The following is a 19504-nucleotide window of genomic DNA, read 5'->3' on the forward strand; positions in this document are numbered from 1 at the left end:
GAACGTGCCATGAGTATGGAGAAGAGAGGATTCAGACAGGAAGATCCATTAAGGGGCTATTACAGTCCTCCAGCGGGGGAATGAAGCAGCCAGAGGCGATCAGGAAGAAGGGACAGATTTGTGTCCTGGGCTCTCCGAGTCGGTCAATTGTGTGGATGTGGGCACCCTTCAATGAGATGCGTCAGCAAGAGGAGGTTGGAGAAAAAAGGCAAAGGGAGTGGTAAGGAGTACAGTGTGGGGCACGCTGCACTTGAGGGACCTGTGGCCCCGTATGTGGGCTGGCGGCAGGCCTGCGACCACCTATAAGTGATGTCAGAAGCCAAGGGCACTGGCAGAAGAGCTCCCCAAAGGGGAAGAAGGAACAGGGAGGGAGGGAAGGAAACTAAGAGAGAGAGAGGAAAGGAGCACGAAGAGGGGGAGAAGGAGAAGCTGTACCCTCAGCGTTACCAAGAGGACGCCAGAGGAGTGGGCAAAAGTGGCAAACGGGTGGAAGAAAGCCAAAAGGGAGTGACTACGGGAGTGAAAAGCAGGACGGCAACAGGTGTCCAATGCTCTAGAACACACAGAAGGCGAGAAGAAAACTGCAGCAACAGAAGTAGCAATGAAGCAACAATTAGGCTCCTGGGCAGTGACTTGAGTGGGTGGTGGTGAGAACGTGGAGATTGAGACTACTACTTCCAGAAACTTGCCAGGACAAGAAGGAAGGTGCAGGGAGGAGAGTGCAGATAGCAAACACGACTGAGAAGGCAGTTAATCTTTTTCAAAGGTGGAACAGACAACACTCAAACGTTTACTGAAAGTGACTAGTACCCAAGCACTGTGCTCATGTTAGGTACACAAAGAAAAAACAAAGGCATAATCTTGCTTTGAGGGGAAAGGCAACAGAGGCATTCATTTAGAAAATAACAACAACATAAAATTGAAAGACCCAAATGAACTAGCCCAGTTGGGTGGGGACTTCTCCAAACGGCCTCTCGTGACTCTCCCCCCTCTGCCGTTCTTGGAGCAAACGAGAGGCCAACCAGGCGCCCCAGTCAGCCGTGCGCCTCCCGTTCCTAAATTGCACGAGAAGTTTTGAATGAGGGCGTCTGCACATTCTCCACGGAGTCATTCATGGCTTTCCTTCATCCAATTAGTAAAGCAGTGTCTGACTTTAAAAAGGTCAAAAAGCACGAATTTAGATTTTCAGAGCAGTCCATCAGGATACATTTATATGCCAACAAATCAATTCAACCAACAGAATGAGAATTCAAATCAGCCTCCACAAGGACAAACCTTCGGTTTTTCAGCAAATCCCTCTTTTTATTCCTGTGCATGCTTCTATTTCAAATGGTCAGACTAAACACTAACAAGAGAACCAGGTCCAGGCTTACATCCCTTTCTTTGGGGGACTATGAGAAGCAAATGATAAGAAAAGAATATATTGTATTAGTCGCTACTGGGAAAAACCAAAGAAACACAGTCTGTCAGTTTGTCTTCTAGCAGGAAGACAGAGCAATGAGTAAACGAAGCACTAAGAGTAAGACACACACTAAGCACACAAGTGACATACAAACTGTACAATTGGAGGAGGTGCAGGAAGATGCTGGATGAGAATATCTCCAAGAATACTCAGGAAAGGTTCATGGTGACCTTCCAAACAGGAAAAAGAGGTTTCGTTAATTAAATATTCAGGAGCCAGGCCGGCCCGGAGGCTCAGGTAGTTAGAGCTCCATGCTCCTAACTCCGAAGGCTGCCGGTTCGATTCCCATGTGGACCAGTGGGCTCTCAACCACAAGGTTGCCAGTTCAACTCCTCGACTCCCGCAAGGGATGGTGGGCAGCACCCCCTGCAACTAGCAACGGCAACTAGACCTGGAGCTGAGCTGCGCCCTCCACAACTAAGATTGAAAGGACAACAACTTGACTTGGAAAAAAGGCCTGGAAGTACACACTGTTCCCCAATAAAGTCCTGTTTCCCTTCCCCAGTAAAATCTTAAAAAAAAAAAAATATTCAGGAGCCCACGAGTGCAAAGCACTGTACTATGGGAAACGCAAGCCCCAGCTTCTGCCCTCAAGGGGCTTTCCGTCTTTCTTCTTTGGCTAGAATAAACTTTCATCTCGCCTTCTCAAAGCTAGAACTGGCAGGAACACCAAGAGGGGTGGAGTTCGGGGGTCCTCGTCCAGCAGAAGAGGAGATCAAAGCTGGGAGGTCAGCTGAGCGCCTCTAAGCAACAGCAGGGGGAGGAGCCTAAGCCCCTTCCTAGTGCAAAGCACAGGAGCTCAGAGACTGAAAGACCTGGGTGCAAATGACACATTTGCCAAGCCCCAGGCCTAGGTTCTCTCCTTTCTAAAACAAGATACTGATAACACTGAGTCCTTAGGTATTACCAGCCCTTCCCTTCCCTTTTACCTACTATACTATAAATGTTGAATGTCACTAAGGTTAAAATAGTACTCAACTGTCCCAGATCATTTGGGAGGCAGACATCAAGGAAATAAGGGACTTCAAGTAGGGAGTGGGGTGGTAGGAGGAAGGTGTCGGGTTAATATCAGCACATCATTTTCAACACAAAGAAATGACACAATCAGAAGTGATCAAGTTAGGACACAAGTTCTTGGGGGGAAAACAAAATTGGTAGAAAAAAATTGTTTGAATCAGTCAGTCACTGAAATGTTCCAGAACAACTCTGTACATCATGTGAGCAGTGCCAAGGAAGCCACTACCAGATTACAGTTACAATTAAGCACCTTTCCTTTCTCTTCTGTTTCTCTTTCCATCTTCCTTCTCCATTCCCATGGTCCTATTTCCAGTCCTTTCACCTTCCTAACAACACAATAAGTAAGACATTCGAGGGCCTTCCCTGTCAGCCACACTCCCACTCACCTTTTAAGGGAAGAAGTACAGCCAACGTGCTGATAAAGAACACGGGCTTTGCAGTCAGACAGGTCTGGGTTCAAATCCTAGCTCCACCTCTAATTCAGATTCATAACTTGGCTTCTGAACCTGAGGATTATAACTGTATCCACTTCCTAGGCGTGTTGCAAGAATTAAATGAGCACTTGCAGAAAAATGCCTGGTGCATTTGGCAAGTAGAAGCTTGCCAAGTCACAAATCTCAAATGTCACCTTCCCTGCGAGATCCAAACCATGAAGCACATTAACACAGCTTTTTCTAAGCTCCCCATGAGGGACAGCTCATAACTGTCCCGTCTCCGTATTCTCCTCTCCCCACACCTCCTAGAGGCAGAAAACTTTAAGGGCCACGACTCCTCCCTAGTCCCCAAGCCAGTGCGTTCAGGACGGGGTGACCAAACCACCCTGTACCCCAATCACGTTCCACTCCACCAGACAAGACGTGGTCACCTGTCCACAAAGGAAATCTCAAAGGAGTTCTGGAAAAGGTCGAAACTCCAAATATTCCCAACTGGACAATCACTTATGCACAGTTATTGTACCCACGCATGTCCGCAAACCCTCTCCAATCTGATCCATATGCTTGGGTGTCACCATTTGGGAGAACGATCTATGACTTCCCAAAGTACAGCTCATAAAGAATAAAGCAGCACCTTTGTTACTCACCTTGAGTTGCTCTTTCTCAGCACTTGAGAAATCTCTAGTTACACATTAACTCACCTTTATTCCTCTGCCTAAGGCAGTAGCCCGTCAGGCCACTCACTTGTGAAGTTTAAGGTGGCAGCTGTACAGGCCATTTACTCTAGACACTCCTAGCTTAATAAGCACCTTTTCAAAGTTCTCTAATTCCAACCTTACAAATCTGCAAACCTGTGAAATCTCTACCACACATGGTGAGTTTCATTCTACTTTCCAAAGACTCAACGGCAGAACTGCAAATTACTGGAAAAGTTAATGTTTTCTAAATAAACAGAATCATAAACACCAACAAAATCTGATATAAAAAGTGAATATTCACAAGGTAAGTCAAGAAGGAATTTGGAGTCATCAATATGAACTTTTAAAAGTATGGTAAGAAATTCCTCCTAAAATAGTCCACAAAGTATAATTCTTAATTAATTAATATCCTTAAGAAATTATCCTGACAGCTACTAACACTTCCTTAATGGTTATAAATTCTGTCTCCCTCCCCCAAGAACGAGCCCCTGTATGAGCTCATTCTAAAGAGCTGACAGTGTTACACTCGTCCTAGACAAACCTGGGTAAAGTCCTGCCACCACCATTTACCATTTGTGGCCGCATCCAGGGGCAAGTGACCTGACCACAGAGTAACTCACCTCCCAGGATTGTAACACAGATTAAATCATAAAGAACACGAAGCATGCACCACAGCCCCTATAAGATAAGGGGCTACCATCTGGAAATTAAGCCTTTTATCCGCTGAAATGTTCGTTCTTGGTACCTTTTCTTTCCCTTATAACGCAAAAGAAGTGTCAGCTCCACTATGGCCACTGCTTCAAGTCCAGACCCAACCAGCCGCAGGTCTGGGGGAGCACATTCGCTCCCTACAAATATGCCCTCTGCTCCCAGCGCCCTAGGTTCAGTTTTCTATTCCTCTCCGTTCTCTGCGCCCCCGCCATCCTTTAAAGATAACCCAAGGAACGTAAGAGTCATGAAGGTTCCAAGCCACATCACAAGCAATTCAAATCTAGGTGAATGATATGGGGTCCATTGCAGTTTTCAAGCGCAATCAAAAGGCACAAACAGGGCCGGCCCAGTGGCTCAGGCGGTTAGAGCTCCATGCTCCTAACTCCGAAGGCTGCCGGTTCGATTCCCACATGGGCCAGTGGGCTCTCAACCACAAGGTTGCCAGTTCAACTTCTCCAGTCCCGCAAGGGATGGTGGGTTCTGCCCCCTGCAACTAGCAACTAGCAACGGCAACTGGACCTGGAGCTGAACTGCGCCCTCCACAACTACGATTGAAAGGACAACAACTTGACTTGGGAAAAAAAGGCACAAACAACAGTCTCAATCTAGCTCTCTCCAAACACCTTTACCGACAGTCTTTGCTTTACAATGGTTGGACTTTGCGATGGCGTGCAAGTGATACACATTCAGCAGAGACTGTACTTTGAATGGGGATGGTTTGCCAGGCTAGCGATATGCAGTACGATGCCCCTGTGATGCTGGGGCTGGGCAGCCGCAGCGAGGTGATTTGTCCCGCGGGCCAACAGCAGGGTTGGAGCTCGAGTAAGGCGGGCGGGGCGGGGCTGAGCGACGATGTGCAGTAGGTTCGGTACAGTGAATGCGTCGTTTTCAACTGAGGGTAGTTTCAGCTCACCCTGGGTTTCATCGGGATGTAACCCCATCATAAGTTGAGGAGCCTACTGAAATGCCACTGCGTACTAACTCAGACACGTTGCTGGCATCAGTAAGAATGTCCGCCCACCAGCAATTCTGTAGGTGCCTCCATGGGCGTGCACACACACACACACACACACTCACACACACACCAAAAGCCTGACTGAACACATCGCTTGACACAGATGAAGAGAAATACTAACCTGCTAGTCAAAAACTGACACTAACTCCTCTGAAAGGATGAAGGAAAACTCTAGGAAGGCATCCTGTAGCTTCACGGTTTTGTGCAATTAATGCTCAAACGTTATTAAAAGAAAGCACTTCAAGATTTTACCCACGGGACTATGCCATTTTCTCAATGATTTTTTTTCCATGCAAGGGGGAGGGACCCTAAAGCACATTAAGGCATTGTTTCTAGACATCAACAGCTTCTGTTAAAACAACACATTTAATATTTTGACAAATAGATATTCTAGAGATACTATTTTGCCAGATTGTTAGTTTTTTAAAATAATCTTAAAATGACTATCAAGTTCAGTAACTTTGTTTCCACAACAAAGCTCTTTAAATAACTCTTGTTTTTATTAAGCCAACAGCTAAGTTCTGTTAAGTGAAAACTTCAAAGAATTCACAGACTGACTGAGCAAGGACCAAGCAATTCTGGATATGCTATGCTGATGACAGCCTGAAAGGGGCCTAAAGTGACAGAAAATGAGGAAGCAAGCCTGGAAACCATCGTGCAACTTTGTTTTTAACACAATCCCCAGTGCAAAGTAACTATGCAGAAGCCCCTTATTTTATTTTATTAAAGACACTCAATGGCAACCTCGCCTTGACTAATGGAGCTCAGCACTTTTTGCCATCTTGCTGAAAGCTGTGCTCATCTGCTCCAAAGCATGCTCACCCTTCAGATGGCAAATGTTTCAAATACAAATGGGGGGTAGGGGAGGCAATCTTGGAGATAATTCCTTATGTAAAAATACAAGTTTCAGGGTCTAAAACTTGAGCCTTCGGGTAATATTTGAGTGGTAATCAATGCAGTTTACTCCCTTGACTCCTCCCCGAGTTTTCAGCTACTCGCTGGTAACACTGCAGGGTCAAAGTTTTCAGTATTGTGCCTTCAGCATTGGAAGGGAAAGATGCTATATAATTTTAATAAATAAAAGACAGTGTTAATAATATTTAAGAGTTCACCTCTTTAATAAGCATCAATTGATACTAATTATTTTAATAAATCCACACTGAATGCAAAGTTACCAGGTAATTATGAAGATAACTGTGACGCATGTTACAACCACACAGATCAAGGAACTGTCACCAGTTTCCAAACATAAGCACACTGCCAAGAACTAGCCTTTTTTTCCCGAAAGAGTTAACTGTGGAGAAAAGAAGTAAGTGGATAAAAAAATGTTAACTTCTAGTTCACATTTTTCAACCAGGAACAGAAACTCAGAAGTAAATAGTACAATCTATGAAGATTTAAGTTTGACTAAAGCTTAGTAAGTTTAGTGCCGCTTGCTTTTGATGAGCAAGCTGGCTGATAATTAAATAAATGAAGATAATCTATTCGGGATGGATTTAAACCGCTACCGTAAAGAATCTTAAGCATACTGCTGACATTTTGTTGTGCTGTAAAATAGTCTGCTCAACGTGGTCATGAAATGTTAACACATTGCATAGGGATCACGAGAATCTTCACGAGTGACTTAGACGCCGCCGTACGCAGCGTGTTAAGGAATCGGTGCTACACTAAAGAATGAAAATGCTGCACTTGCTTCTGAATGACAATCACTGCATTGAATGGACTGTATCTTCAGGATTTTATATTTTCTAGATTCCTAAACAATATTAAATTACACGTCAATTTAAGGGGTGAACTAATGATTCCAAGCATGCTTTTCCTATACAAACCTATCTACCACCTACAGTGTGCCGACATTCCTATTTGCTCCCAAGTGGTAATCACACCAATCCATTGGCGCTATCCCACCTAACAGCCCTAGTGACCAACAGCTCAACGATCTGAGATGTGTTGAAGGTCACTGGTTTAGTCTCAGAATAAAGCAAAGGCAAATGGGTCCACAGTGGGTTTAAACCTTAACTAATCAGCTCATAAAGATGGCTAACAGACCATTCTGACAGTGACATTATCATTGGGGTGTGAAGGGGGGAGGGATGTGCTAGGATGTGAAGGATTAAGAGTCTTGGACAATGACCAAGAAAACAGATGACATACTATTTACTGTGGATGGAATCTGATGGAAGGGGAGGGAGAGGAGAGAGGGGAAAAAAGAAGAGATTACAAAATGCCCTGAAAGTGACTTATTCAGAAAGTTCTCTTTGGGCTGGGCAACAAGTGGGACCTCAGAGTGAGGAAATGGAAAGAAAAGGATTAGGTCTTGGAAGAACTGAGATTAACAGAAAGAGTGACAATGCAAAGCACACAGGTTTACCAAACGCTTAACTCTTTCAGAAAGGTCCCCCGAGTCCAAAAGAGGTTCTACTATTTCTCCATGGCTAATGTCATGGTGTCACGCGTCTTTCAGGAGGCCAGCAGTCTTTCTCCTTCTGATACAGGACACAATGCAGCATGGCACTTTCTAGAAGACTGACTGAGGTCATAAAGTCTGTGTTCTCTTTTCTCCTGTAATAGCCTTAACTCCAACATAACCACACAAAACGCCCAAGGTGAAAAAGAACCCAACACACACAATCCCTTATCATCTTAGGCTGCACTGAGAGGATGACTAACTTTTTATTTTGGATGAGAGGCATTTTAATTATTACTTTCTCACGCAAAGTTGGCTTACGTGTTGATTCATCTAAGTGAACCAGCGGAAGCCAGTCATCACCCTGAGTAACTTGGGAGACACGTTGAATGTGCTCAGTCTCATCCTGAAGTGAACGATCTCTACCCAGCAAGCAGGGTACGGAGCTTCTATCCTCATTTCATTGTCTTGGTGTTCAGTTTAAAACAAACAAACAAATCTCATAAAGTGGTTTACACGTGACTGCAGATGCCTCTTCTGAAGTCAGGAGCCAACCGTCTTCACCAGTTTGACACCGCGACTTCTGGACCACTGCCCTAGCAAAAATATCCAGTGACTTTGGCCATCATTACTTTGGCCAACCCAGAGCCAGAGAAAGCACTTTTCTGCCACAATTTCCAAGTAAAAAAGTTGCGATGATGAAACCAGTTGTCTAAATACAACCACCAATCTCAGTATAATATCGTACATTTTACAAAGCAGCTGAAAAACCATCACTCCTTCTAAAAGATAAAACTTCCTACAGAGAGCAAGGCAGATATGAGGGCCATCCCCGTCACCAGCGAGTTGGTCCTAAGCTTCGGAGAGGGAAGTGGCCAGTCCCAAGGTCAATACTGGGGGTGGGGGCCTTGAGGGTGAAGGAATCAAAGGACTGGCTGAGGAGGAGCAGCACAGTATGACCTTGGACACTGGCATCTGTGCACATAAGGCCTTAGATCTGACCCGTCTACTAGCCAGCCTTATCTCTACTTTGCCCTGTGACCCCAACAAATGCTCTTTACCCGTCATTTCAAGTACGAGTGGCTTCCCAAAGGAGTCCCGTCGTCTCAGCCTTTACATGCAATCCGCTGCCTGACACGCTCCCCACCCATTCCTTTAAGCCTGCTTCCATTCAACCTTTAAACTCAGTCCAAAGACACTTCTTTTGGGAGCTGACCTTATTGCTCTCGGAACACTCTGGATTGCCTTGTCATTGCTGTCCTGACTGGTTGTGCTGTCTGCTCCCTTACCTAGACTGGAGGGAACTGAGGGAGAATGGGACCCATCTTCCCTGGTATCTGACACAGGCCTCAGAAAACGTCTGTGAACTAAATGAACGAATGTGCCACTTCCCGCACCCCAGGCTTCCGTGGTAGGCGACTTCAGAGAGCTCGAGTGGAAACCATCGCCCTCCACACTCACTCAGGCGAGGTTCCTTTCCCAACCTTTCCCCTCTAGGAGGCAGTGAGAGTCACTTAAGCTAAAGTGCGGTCCATGTTAGGTTTGGGCAGTGTTTTTCTGTTTTTCTTTTACTATCATTTTCATTGGAAAACCTTTGGTTCTTTATACATTCGGAGTCATTTCAAATTGTTAACCTGGGAGGCAAAGTGACAGCCATAGTTCTGGAGTATTTCCCCGGAGTGTGAGCTCTGAAGTCTGGGTTCAAATGTGCCAGCTGCCAACAGGTAACTCTGGGCAAGATCCCCTCCTCTCCTGCCTGGCAGTACGTGCAGGCTGGGGTGCCGCTGGCCAGCACTCACTCCACCGAGTTTACTGAGCACCTACTACGGGCAAGTGCTGGCGACACGGTGGTGACCTGGCCGTCCAACCTCAAGTGTACGCTCATCAGGTCAGCCTGTCTGATTTCCTGCACAGCACTTACCACCACCTGAAACACTGTTTGTTGTCTTGTCTCCCCGCGTTGCCAAGTACGCCCTACGCAGAGCAAGGGCTTGTCTGGCTTGTGCGTTCACTGCCTCTCCCGGGCCTCGCTCACGACTACGCAGTTACTCAGCACATGGGACAAGAAGCAGAGGGTACGTCACACGAGGTCCCTACAGGCCCCTGGCGCCTACATGTTGGTGAAGGGGAGAGGGAAGTACCCTGAAAACTGTAAAGGCTGGGGGCGGGGCAAAGACACAACCAAAGTGTGAAGGTTCCCATTCCGAAGGGCCCTGGTGGCCGCCTGTATGTCGCACGCGCCGCACTGGGCTTCCTCGGCTTCAGCTCCAGGCAGCTCTGGGGAGAAAAGGGAGCCCCCGCCCCGGCAGCCCCGCGCTGCACGGACGCGAGGAGGCCGGCAGGAAGGTGGTCCGCGCTCCATCCCGTCCCTCCAGGCGCGTCTTTCATTCATTCTTTCTGTTCGCAGACGTCGCTTAGACCCCGCTCCGCGCGGCCCATCCAGCAGAGGACGCGCCTGTCCTCACGGGGCTTCCCTTCTGGTGCAGAAAACAGCACAAGGGGGACAGGCCTTAGGGGCCAGCGCCGTGCTGGCCACGGAACGCGCTGTCAGGGGACTGATGCGAGTGTCCCCTGACGTGGCTGGTCAGGGAGCCCCTCTGAGGACGCGACAGCTGCCCTCAGAGCTGAAGACGTCGACCTTGTGGAGAGAAGAACCTTCTGGCAAAGGCTGCCGCCGATGCCTCCAGTCAAGGGCGGCCTCCCACCCACTAGACAGTAACTGGACAGTTAAAACGGAAACTGCGCCGAGCGGCACGAGGGCGACGCGCGTACGGGAGGCTCTGGGGAGGCGGAGGGGGCACGGCCTCCCGCACACGGACGCCGGGGCCCTGGGAGGCAGGCAGCCGTCCCCGGCTCTGGGGGCGCGCGGGCCGGGAGCGCCGTCGGGCGGGGTGCGGGCCGCGGGGCTGGCGGGGGCCGACGTCACCGCCGCGCCGGACCGGCCCTCCCGAGCGCGGGCGGGGACGCGGGGCGGCCGGGCCTGGCCCGCGGCCGAAGATGGCGGCCCTCCGGCTTACCTCGGAATTTGAGCTCGTGCTGCGGCTCGAGGCTCAGGACCTGCTCCACCTTCGCCATGTTCCTCAGCGGCGGGACACCTCTGGCGGGGAGACCCCTGGGAGGTCACCGGAGGCGGGAGGCGTTAATGCTGCGCCCCCTTTAAATTTGGAAGGGGGGGCCGGCCGGGGCGCGGGCGGGGGTCGTTGCGGGCGCGCGCGGGGGGGTTGGCCTACGCGGTGCAGGCGCAGGGGCGGAGGGCGAGGGCGAGGCCGCGGTGCCCGGCGAGCGCACGGCACGCACGCACGCACGCAGCGACGCACGCACGCACGCACGCACGCAGCAGGCTGGATGGCTCGACCCTGCGAGCGATCCGGCGGCGGGAAGATACGCGCCAGGAACCGCTCCCGGAGCAGCGCGCAGGCGCGGCGCTGGCCTCGGGGGCGGGGCTGCCAGGCGGCAGGGGGCGGGGTGTCGCGCAGGTCCGGAGGAGGGGCGGGTCCGGGACGCCCAGAAATGACAGTCCCTACAGATTGTTTTTTCAGGGCCAATGGGGACCAGCAGTTGTGTTAAGTACTTTATTCAATAATTAATGAAAATAAACTTCCATTTTCCCTTGCTTTTGTAGTGCCAGGCACTTAGGGACTTTGAATAATAATGAAAGTACTATTATCGTTATAAACATGTTTATGGGTGAATGATGTGTGCTAGGCACTGTGACGTATGGTAAGCAATAAATATAAATAGCTAGCAATTGTTGCTTGCTTATTTTGTGCCACTCTGCTGAACACTTTCAATAACAGCAGCAACGGGCTAAAGCAAAAGCTAAGCTACATTACATGTTTGCTATGTAACAAGCACTGTGCTGAATCCTTTACCACTAGAGAAAACAAATATTTAGAAATTCAGTCATCAGAAAAGTGGACCTGGTTCCTACCCTCTCACTAGAGCCTATTGGAGAGACAGGCTTTGAATAAATAACCCACAAATAAGTTACATGATGAAAAATTCCTGGGAACCCAGATCAGCTTAGCCTCAAAAGTGAAAACTGCATCATTACTGCCATTTAAATTTTATTTCATTATATAATGTTTACTACATAAAACACGTGTTTTTAATCTCCTAATAGTTAATGTCGACTCTACATGGCAGGCATATGGGTGTTCTTTGTACTGTTCTTCCCACTTTTCTGTATCCTCCTTGAAATTTTTCATAATAACAAATGTGGTTGTTTTAAGATAATCTTTGTCTTTTAACTAGATCATTTGGTCCATTTACACTTATTATATTTACTGATATATCTGGATTTATTTCTACCATCTCACTTTGTGCTACTTGTCATGCCTATTTTTGTTTTTCTTTTTCCACTCTTTTCTTGCTTCTTTAGGGCTGATTATTTTTTTCTCTTCCATTTCTCTTCCTTTTCATTCTGTTTCTGTTGTTTTAATGATTACCCTGGAAATTATAACATGAGTATTTATAACGTCTAATTTTTAAAATCTTTCATTTGCTGCCTTGAAATATAAGGACTTTGGAGTACTTTAATCACCCATCCTCTCAATTATGTACTTTAATTGTAGTATATTTTAAGTTTAATTTTTCATTTTTTCACCCCATGAGTCATTACTAAATTGTTTTAGACAGTCGACATTAGTTTAGAGTCAAACACCCAGTTACCAATTTCTTTTCCTTCTTGCAGCTCAGAACTTACAGCTAGGATCCCTTTGCTTATGCCTGAAGTACATCTGTAAATTCTGTTTCAGTGAGGGTTTGTTGGAACGATTTAAGCAACAACAGTAAACAGCATAGTATTGGATTATAGCCCACAATAGAAAATAAATATCCATGAGTCCATACTGATCTAAATAAATGATTGGATAAATACAGAGACTAGAAAAGACAGAAGAATTCCAAATAATTTGTGTTAGCTATTCTCCCTCAAGGAGGAGGTACAGAACTCCCTCCCCCTTAAGTGAGGGCCACGCTTAGCTACTTTCTTCCAAAGAATACAGTCTAAAACAATTACTAAACTGTTGTCTCTCTCTCTTGGGCCTCTACTTCCATTGGAAAGTAAGAAAACAGCAACTTTAGAAGGAGAGACCTGGCAAACAGTACCTCAGCCATGTTGTGGCACGGACCTTGCTGTGACATGATAAGAAGGGAAATTCACCTCTGTGGTTCCCCCCCCGAATAAAAGCCCACAGTACCAGTCTCATTATAAGAAAAACATCAGGGAAAAAAAACTGAAGGACATCCTACAAAACACCTGAGCAATACTCCTCCAACTGCCAAAGTCATCAAAAAGGAGGAAAGCCTGAGAAACTGTCACAGCCCAGAGGAGCCTAAGAGACATGATGACTAAATGCCATGTGGTGTCATGGGGGGGTCTTGGAACCAAAAAAAAAGGGTATCAGAGGAAAACCAAGAAAATCTGTATAAAATACGGACTTTAGTTAAAAGTAGCATGTTAATATATGAACAGTGGTTCATTGGTTGTGACAAATGTACTAACATGAGACATTAACAGTAGGGGAAACTGGCAGCTGGGTACACAGATACTCACTTTACTGTGTTTGCAACTTTTCTGTAACTCCCAAACTATTCTAATTTAAAGGTTTATTTTAAAATGTTTTTATTTGATTTTCAACCTCCTACATTGATGTTCTCTGTAGTTCAAACTATGACATTGCTCTCTGGCCCTCAAACTCTGTGATAACCAGAATGCACAATGCTGAGCCACAGTGAGGAAATAGATGGCTTTGTTGAATCGGTGTCATCGTCTCACCCCATTTCCTCCTTTGGAAATGCCGCCATCCCTGGCTGTCCTTCATGGCCTCACTCACTCACTCATTCCCTCTTTCATTCATTCACTCATCCAAACAGCATTTCCTCAGAATCTACTATGTGAGCATCCTGCAGTAGATGGATTTAGCCTGAGGACAAAGGACCTCACTGTCTAGTGAGCAGAGTTGAAAAAAATCACCAAGATAATTGCAATCTGTGATAAACACTAAAATAGATGAGGAGAAACCTATGAAGAGACAACGAACTTTACGCTGGGGGGCTGGGAGAAAGCACAAAAGCTCAGAGGGTATTAGAGAGTAGTCTTGGAAAAATAGTAAGATCTTGCCAGACAGAAAAGAGAAGGAAGGGTTCTCCAAGTGGAGGAGTAGCATACGCAAAGGTCCTGGGGCACGTGCCCTGCCAAGGCCTATTTGGGGAAAGACAAGGAGTGATAATAGTTTCTCAAATTTCTTTCACTCTTGCTCTGTATCAGGCAGTATATTAGCATATGTGTCAGTTTCCTATGGTGCTGTAACAAATTACCATAAAATTGTGGCTTCAAACACAAATTTATTATAGTTCTGGAGGTTAGAAGTCCGCAATTGGGTCTTATGAGGCAGACGTCCGTCTGTGTTCCATGTAGCGGCTCCGTGCCCTTTCCAGTTTCTGGAGGTTGGCCACATCCCTTGATTCCTGGCCCCTTCCTCCATCTTCAAAGCCATCTTCAGTTTTCTCTCTCCGACCTGTACTTCTATCGTACTGAATGTGTACCTGTGGGCCAAATACCATACAAATTCATGTCAACTTATTCAATCCCTCTCAACGTCAAGACCGATCACATAGCCCCACTTTACAAGAGACCTAGGAACTGAGACGTGCAGCCAGCAAGGGCCAGGGATGTAGAATCTTCTGTTACACAATAGAGTCTGGGTATTAACCTTAGCTATTGTTGGCTATCCCAATGTCTTTATACTGAGGAATATCATGACCCAATGTATTGGGTTTTTTCTCTAATTCTTCTATTGTTTCTTGTTTTGTTTTTAAATTAAAATTTCAAATGTATTTTTTTAAATAAGCTCTTCATTTTGCAACAATTTGAGGTTTACAGAGACGTTACAAAGGTTGTACAAATTTCCCACTACCTCCTCACACAGTTTCCCCAATGTTATTTCACACAACTGTGGTAGCTACACTGGAACAGTATTTTTAAAAAAGCTCCAGACTGTTCTGGATGTCACCAGTTTTTCCAGTAACGTCCTTTTCCTGTTCCAGGATCCAGTCCAGGACCCACATGGCATTTACCAATGTATTTTTCACAGAGGTTCTTGGGAAGCGGACCAGAGGCTGGGCTGGAAACAACTGAGCCACCACTGACCAAGTGCCAGTGCCGGGCAGGCAATCTTCTGAAAGCCTCATGTGCATGGCTCGCACATTCTCACCACAATGAGGTGATAACAGATGAGGCAATGAGGCACAAGGAAGTCTAGATACTTGCCCAAGAGAAGTGAGAAACTAGCGATGGAGGATGAGGACTTGGATGAAATAGACCACAGGGCCAGGAGAGGAGCACATTTCCTCAGACGTGGGGGCAGTGGTGAGGGAGGGAGGGACACCCTGGAGAATCCCAGTGGCCCTGCCACAGGCCCTTTGCACTCACTGTTCCCTCTCCTGCAGTGACCTCCCCTTGGGTATCTCTACACTATCACCATCACTGGACAACTTCTTAAACGCCTGCTGTGTGTCAGGCACTGTGCTAGGTGTCGGGGACGTGTGGAGCCCGCTTCTCGGTGGTGGGGGCACACGAGGTACATCTACACAGGTGAAAACAAACCTCGGGAAGGGAGTTCTGTGAAGAGGTGACTGCGGGTAGCTGTGCGCTGGACTGGACACTGTTCCGGAAGGCTTCCCTCCTGCCACTCTCCAACCCCAGCTTCCACGGCAGTCACAATTTCCTTTCCAGCACTTTCGCCAAAGTGGAGTTACTTATTGGTTTACTTATCTGTCGTCTGTCTCCGTGACAGGAAGCAAGCTTCGTGAGTGGTCCATTCCTGATTTAACACCCTACCTCCAGCACCTAGCAAGGACTGGACACACAACAACCAATAGAGGAGTGACTGAAGGAATGAACGAATGAATGAGCAGATGAATGAATGAATGAAGATGCAGGGTCCCCAGGCATTGAAATTTCAGGACTACCTCATGTACAGAATTTATTAAACACCACGCAGACCTAGCAGCTCAGAATCAGCCTGGATGTGGATTCTTGGTTCCCATTTCCGTGCCTGGCACGTCAAAGGTGTTCAATAAATGTTTGATGAATTAAGGAAATAATGTAATTAAGAATTTGAGGGGTGGGGCGTGGGGGAGAGAGCCTTTCAATCCTTAGGACTTGTCCCCAAGCACCCAGAAGGCCACATTTGCATACAAATAATTGATATTCTAATTACAAATCATTGGTATTGATTTATTAAGCAGATCCCCAAAGGATCTCTGGAAGATAATTAGATTGCATGCTCCTTAGGGGTAAGGCCGGCATATTTACCTTATCAGCCCCCCACGGCAGTGTGAGGCAGAGAGCTACATGCTAAATGTTTGATGAGGCAAGTCTTACTGTGGGGCGTGTGGAAGGTCCCCACAGATCATCTGCAGTGTGTTGGGGGAGGGGGGGCAAGGGAGGCAGCCATTTGTGTATGTAAAATCTACACACATCTCTTCCCCAGGCCCTAGGGATTTTCCACTGTGCGGCCTCCATGAGGGTCCAACTGGCTGAGCTCTGGAGACAAAGATACAAAAGACACACAGCCCCCTCTGTCCCTGTCCAGCCAGGAGACAAAGCAAAGCAAGACAGTCTCCAGTGGCCCCACCAGGGAGTGGCTGTGGGCTGGGGGTGTCAGATGCCTCCCCATCAGCTTTGTCAGCGTCTCCCCAAACCACCGCAATTCAATGACATAGTAGGTAAAATTAAAGAACAAAATAGATTATGCAACCAGGGAGGGAGGGCATGAACAGGAAACTTTGCTATTTTACTGACCTAATGGAAAGAAGGAAGGAAGGAGGGAGGGAGGGGGGAGGGAAGGAAGGAGGGAAGGAAGGAAGGAAGGAAGGAAGGAAGGAAGGAAGGAAGGAAGGAAGGAAGGGAGGGAAAGGAACAACTGTGCTTGCTCTGTGAATGCAGTCCTCTCACCTCTGCTGTCTTTCTGACCCATTGGCCAGCGCAGAGTCCCTCGGAGAAGATAAATCGTGCCCAGCAGCTGGTTGTCAACATCAGAAGAAAAGGAGGACCCCTGAACGCCTGACCTGGGGAGCTCAGAGGCTGTGAAAGAGAGAGGGAGTGAGGGAGGGAGAGGGAGGGAGGGAAGGAGGGAGGGAGGGAGGGAGGGAGGGAGGGAGGGAGGGAGGGAGGGAGGGAGGGAGAGAGAGAGAGAGAGAGAGAGAGAGAGAGAGAGAGACAGAGAGAGAGGTGACCAGGTGGTGATAGTTTAGTTTGTTTCTCCGTTTCCATTTTCCTGCGCCCCACAACCAGGAATACTTAGGGCCACAGAGTCTCAAATGACTGTCCCGACTTTGCTTTTCTAACTGGTGGAAAACAAAAACAAGCGATTACACTGTGCAAAGCAAACGCCGAGTTCTCACCCAAGGCGTGGTTGCAGTAGGCCCAGCCGGATCCTTTCTGGTGCAGCCTGGGTCACACCCTGCCTGCCCTAGTAGCTGTGATTTACCCGGCCTGTGACCTTGGCAAATTACTGAACTGTTGGCAAAGGCCTCCAGCCCAAGCCCCAGGGCCACAGCTGTAGTTGAACGCGTTGGGGTTATTTCTCAGCGCAGCAGTGAGGAGGGAGAGGGGAGGGGACAAGTACACCTGGGGTAGTGATTCGGAGAGGGCTTAAGGAGGTGGGGCTTTGCTCTGGGTTAGATGCTGCCAGGCCTGGGATAATTCTAAGGTTGGGTGGGTAGCTAGGGAGGGCTGGCTACAGGCAGCCCGCAGCTTTACCTGGTGAAGCAGTAAAGCTAACCCTCGCTCAGATTAGCTGGGAGAGGGGGCATCTGGTCAATCCGGGGGCTTTGGACCCTGATCTTGTTTGGTCTGGGCTCAGAATGATGACAGAGGGGACTTATTTTTGTCTTGACCCACCAGTCACAGAGTGGCCTCGAGTACCGTAGGTGTCCTGTGTGTTTAACACGAGAGAGACTGACAAGGCCAGTGGTGAGGAGCAGGCCAACTCAGCTCCTGGCTGCCAGGGGCTGCTTTTCTCCTCCTCACTGCCTGTGTCTCGGTTTCCTCATCTGTAAGATGGGGAAAACGAAAGGTTCATACCTCTTAGGTTAGGGGAGGATTCAATGAATGACTGCAAGTTATATTCTTGGCACTGTGTGCCTAGCAGGGTAAACCCTCACTCGGTAAAATATTAGCTAGTATGAGGGCAGCGCTTCAGAGCTTCCCAGATCCCTTGTATTGCATCTGGGAGGGGGAAGGGTGTGTGAGCGTGGGAGCCCTTATGTTTGCCTTCAGTACCTGAGAAGGAAACGAGCTCCTTACAGAGTGAAATGCCCCTCACCCCAAATACAACACATCCAGGAAACGAGGCATGAAAAACTGGTCCATCAGCCTTCTTCCCCGGTTTTTAAATGTTATTGAATAAAAACAAGTGATTCTTAATGTGTAGCAATAAGGAAAAGGGACATGGAGAAAATAAATGCTGTTGCTTCCTCCTAGGGGAGGGTTATCACAAACGACACCATCTCCCCCTGCCTTTATCTCTCAGGTTAATTCCCCACTGGGGTCCTAATTTATCTGTGTCGTGATAATGCATGGTGTATGAGAGGGGTCCGGGTGTTTCATTCCTTCCTTCCTTCATGTCTGAGACGCAGGGCTTTGCAGTGGCAGGAGTGTTTTAGCATTGGACGGCGCGAATGATAAATGGTGATGGATCAGCCTGCGATAGCTGGTACCTGGGAGGGGACCGGGTGACATTTGTCTCTTGGTGGCTGTCAGCTGCTGGGCCCATCTGCACTGTTTCCAGGCACTCTGCCTCTTCAGCTGTCCTGTCCATCTCCATCTTCGCTTTGGTCCCGGCTCTTAGCCTTGAATTTCTCCTGTTCAACCCCCTCTGATCCTGTGTTATTCTCCGGTTGCTGGGGCTACAAGGAATCTTCTGTCTTTTTCTCATTTTACTTTGCAATTTAAGTAATTTGTCTTCTCTTCATTTTGTGTTTGTGTGTGTACGCACAGGCATATGTGGGTGTCATTTTTTTTTTAAACGACAACATTCTGGAAAATAAAGACAAACTTTTATATTTTTATGCTGTAATATAGAAAGAATAAAGAAGCCCCTAATGGATGCAGGTGAAAAAAAGCAGGCCCTCAGTGTGTGAGGTTTTGTCACAGACAGTTAGATGCTAGGGCTAATAATGGAATTTGATGTCTATTATTGGCGTGATCAACAATATTGATTAATACAGCTTGACTAAGTGTCATCATTTGCTATTTGTAGTAGCCCATGGAGTCTGCAACATTATCATGTAGCAAATAAAATCACAGCACCCGCCTGCCACCCCCGTCACAGAGGAGCCAAAGTTGAAGCACAGTCACTGAGTCTGCCAAATACTCCACGTCTTCTGGCTGGCCTGGGAGCCCCCTTTTGAAAAATGAGCTCTGGGTTGTTCATTTCTGAGACTACCCCAAGTAAACGCGTTAGTTCTCTTCTTGAAATGTACTCTTGAAGATTTCTGGGTCACCTAAACCTGCATTTCATTTATGAGCCTTTCCAGGTTGGTGAAATCTTTCTCCCATCTACCCCCCACCCCAAGGTGGCTGAGCTGGTTTTGGAGGGGAGGGGGTAATCTGATATCCATAATAATCAGCTCCATTTACCCACTCTAAGAGGCTTCAAAACTTGTTGTCCTTTCAGCACCCACAAGGTCGTTAACAGGCCATTTATAATAACTGCCACTCGCCACCCATGCTCCCATCTCCTATTACAT

At 47.5% G+C, this 19504-nt stretch overlaps 1 protein-coding gene across 2 annotated transcripts in view; it reads right to left on the reverse strand.

Annotated features, from left to right (window-relative positions):
• Positions 1–11095, reverse strand: part of VAPB (VAMP associated protein B and C) — a 48643-nt gene extending 37548 nt beyond the window's left edge. Inside the window, exon 1 of one of the 2 annotated variants that reach the window (XR_012491415.2) lies at positions 10762–11063. Coding sequence is in view for 1 of the 2 variants with exons in the window: in XM_074318129.2 (XP_074174230.2) it covers positions 10762–10819 (58 nt within the window). In the remaining variant the exon portion in view is untranslated. Of the gene's footprint in view, positions 1–10761 lie in introns of both variants that reach the window. The other variant, XM_074318129.2, reaches the window with a different exon arrangement.
• Between the last annotated feature and the right edge of the window lie 8409 nt (positions 11096–19504).

The sequence above is a fragment of the Rhinolophus sinicus genome, chromosome 13, assembly GCF_057876585.1.
Source record: "Rhinolophus sinicus isolate RSI-liver-muscle chromosome 13, RSI-T2T, whole genome shotgun sequence".
Classification (NCBI taxonomy): Eukaryota; Metazoa; Chordata; class Mammalia; order Chiroptera; family Rhinolophidae; genus Rhinolophus; species Rhinolophus sinicus.